This window comes from Sinocyclocheilus anshuiensis, unplaced genomic scaffold (assembly GCF_001515605.1).
Source record: "Sinocyclocheilus anshuiensis isolate Anshui unplaced genomic scaffold, SAMN03320099.WGS_v1.1 scaffold851, whole genome shotgun sequence".
Classification (NCBI taxonomy): domain Eukaryota; kingdom Metazoa; phylum Chordata; class Actinopteri; order Cypriniformes; family Cyprinidae; genus Sinocyclocheilus; species Sinocyclocheilus anshuiensis.
Genome location: NW_015546052.1, coordinates 330,173 through 333,379, shown reverse-complemented (window position 1 = coordinate 333,379; position 3,207 = coordinate 330,173). Strand labels below are relative to the sequence as shown.

The window sequence follows — 3,207 nt, the reverse complement described above, 5'->3', positions numbered from 1 at the left end:
TATATAAAATAACTAGGTCTATCTGATCACTTCCTCATATGAAGAACTGTGAGGAATTACTTTTGATTAAAGCAGTGGAAATCTTCTGATGCATATTTTGTTCTCCAAAAGATATTTGAAGCAAATCAATTTCAAGATCTTCAATGTAATACTGAACTCTAAACAATTCCTCCCGCAAGCATAGAAAACTGTACAGAACTGATCTTCTCCATACTTGTCTTGAAAATCGAGTCACAGAATTAAAAACAAATCAACAAAACGATCCTTGTAAAACAGTCGGCTGTCTAAACCTCGAATAATTCCTTAAATAGCAGCTAAATTAAAACCCAAAGGAATGTCGATGAATACAGACCCGTGTCTTTGCTATAACAAATGTGGCTGTCGTCATTATCGATCGACTTTTCTCAACCATCTCTGATACAATGAACAGCATTTACAGTAGGACCACGAGTGATTTCACAGTAGGTGAACCAATTGGTTTCCGTCACTCTAGACGATTTACAGGACGTAAACGAACAGTTCTAGATCAGACAGACATAGTAAATGTGTGTGTGTGTGTGTTGTGTAACTGGGGTCGTACGAGCCACATTCAGTCAAACACATAAGAGACGGGGGATGAGGCTTTAGGCTTTTTTCTCTTGCAGGATTCGATGCAGCTCATCTGCGTCCTCTGCTGTTTTCACGCGTATGAGCACTGGGACGGGCGTGCTGGGGTTCTTGTCATCCACAGGAGGGTTTGGCACGCACACCACCATCACGTTGTTTTTGCCAGTTCGTGAGCAGGGCATGGAAGAGGGGACCATGATGTTCAACAAGATGTTCCCTATGAAAAGCCAGAAAGCACACATTCACCACATGCTAGGTGAAGTTCTGTTATGTGTACAAACTAAAGCTGCATAAGTAAAAAAAATAATAATATACATCTATAGCCTATTTGATACATCCCTTTAAAAAAAGCAGACAATGTTTTTTTTTCTTTTTTCATTACTCTTTGACAAACAAAGCTAAAAAAAGCAGCATTTATTTGAAATAAAAATCTTTTTTTAACATTATAAATCTTTAGTCTTTACTGTCACATTTGATCAATTGAATGGGTCCTTTAAGTAATATTTTTGTCTTTTTTTTTTTTTATCTTACCCTAAACTTCTGAATGGTAGTTTATCATGGTTTCCACAAAAATATTAAATAGCAAACAGGGTGAAGAAATTTCCCTTGCGTTGATTTTGAGTGGCTCAATATCGCAATATGCAATATTATCACCATTTGTTTATTTATTTATCCATCTATCTACATAATTAAACTCATTGGTATATTAATATATGTTTAATAGTATGTTCCGATTCCCGAATCTGACTGGACAAGAGGCTTTCAGTTTTGTTGACATTTCAGCAGTGTTAGTAAAGGGACTTGTCTCTGCATTCATTTTACACAGGCTGTCAGTTAGTGCAGTTACATTGTTATGCCAGGAGGTGGCGGCAAAGGACAGAGGACGAGTGAGTTAACTAATATATTTAAAAATGCTTCATTCATGAATGAAACAAGGTGTTTACATTTATTTAACTTTGAAAGCCACTTTACAAGGCTCAATCGACGATCAACATTACCTGGGTAATGCTGAAGCTGATGTGTCACTTCATAGAGAACAATGCCATTGATTTAATGCACTGAACAGCGCTGCCACAGTCATGGGAAATCCCCTTAAATGCTGAAAGCATGCTATGACAAAGATATCGCTTTCATCTTCTGACAACTGATGGGAAACTGATTTTGTCCTCAAACAAATGACTTGACCTTAAGAAGGACAGACACAGATAATCGTGCATGCTCAGTCCATCTCTCTCTCTCGCTCTCTTTCTGTCTGTTTATTGCAAATCTGCAGAACCTATGTACAAATCACAATGGTACACAGTCTTAATGACCTATAAAATGAGCCAGTTGGTGTAAAAACATTACTCTCTTCACTTGTTATGATATTACAGTTTTTCTGAATAGCTAAAACACTAAACCCCAATCTCTGAACCAAATTCTCACTAGCTTAAACCAATTCGTCAAATAAAGCACTCTTTCTGCTAAACCTTAAAACACGTTCAGGCAGTTAGGCTCTATTTGCAAATCTCATGCACTCATTTTGTAAAACTCTAAACACATTCTCATTCACTTAAACACTTATCATACTGTGATGCATTTGTGCTGCAAAATGCTAAACACAAGCGGCAAAAGTTAAACACAACTAAAGCACATTTGTCATCGTTTACACACGATTCAAAATTGTTCACACTTGTTTCTAATGATGTGATCAAACCAACTGTACAAAATATTAGGGCTGGACCAGAATATTCGATTATTCAAATATTCGTTCGGTGGGTTGACATTCGATTTTCAATTTTGAGATTTGAATATTCCTTTTTTTTCCTTTCTCGAACACCTGCCATCCCCACGAAAACACTCCTTCAGGATTCATATAAGTTTCGGAAAGTTTTTTTTTTTTTTTTTTTCTCGAACACCTGGCATCCCCCACGAAACGGTTCTCATTCTCGCTTGAATATGAATCGCCCATGAGTGAACGTCATGAACGTCATGATTCAGTTCATCTGGAAAAGACGACAAAAATCCCGAAGACCTGTTGTGTGGGAGCACTTTAAATTGAGTGAGGACAAGACAAAGGCAGTGTGCCAAATATGCGATTTGAAATTGGCCTACCACAACAGCACATCAAGTTTGAAAAATCACCTGAGTTCTGTAAGTAGTACACCTACAGTATATTGTTGGTGTAAAAAAAACGAGCTGCTTTTATCTGCCATGTTAATCAGTAATTTTACACATGATAAAAACGTGCACTTAATTTGCTTGGAAAATACTTGCGAATACGGCAGTCATAAAAAAAACCGCGCCGCAACAGCTAAAGTCTGTCTACACTGGATGCAAAAAAGCGACCGTTGAAAATCATTTGAAATTTGTGCCAATAAGTCATAAATAGAACGCAGCAGCAGTTTTCTGTCAGGATTTTATCGTGTGATTCACGATGATGTGTCGCGCTGCATCCAGTGTAGACAGCACCGCGCCGTTCGCGTTCAATGTAGACACGGTGTTAGAGAGAAGAATATGTTCAGCCCCCTCCCTCCGAAGCTTTGAATATTCGGTGTTGATTACTACCGAAGCTTCGAAGCTCAAAAAATGGTATTCGGACCAGACGGGTTTCATTCATAT

At 37.9% G+C, this 3,207-nt stretch overlaps 1 protein-coding gene across 1 annotated transcript in view; it reads right to left on the bottom strand.

The window, feature by feature from the left end:
• Positions 1-6: 6 nt before the first annotated feature.
• The window catches only part of LOC107699201 (nuclear pore complex protein Nup50-like), a 22,631-nt gene continuing 19,430 nt past the window's right edge, over positions 7-3,207 (bottom strand). The window contains exon 7 of the mRNA XM_016500397.1: positions 7-823. Within this exon, the coding sequence (XP_016355883.1) occupies positions 624-823 (200 nt within the window). The 3' untranslated portion in view covers positions 7-623. The remainder of the gene's footprint in view (positions 824-3,207) is intronic.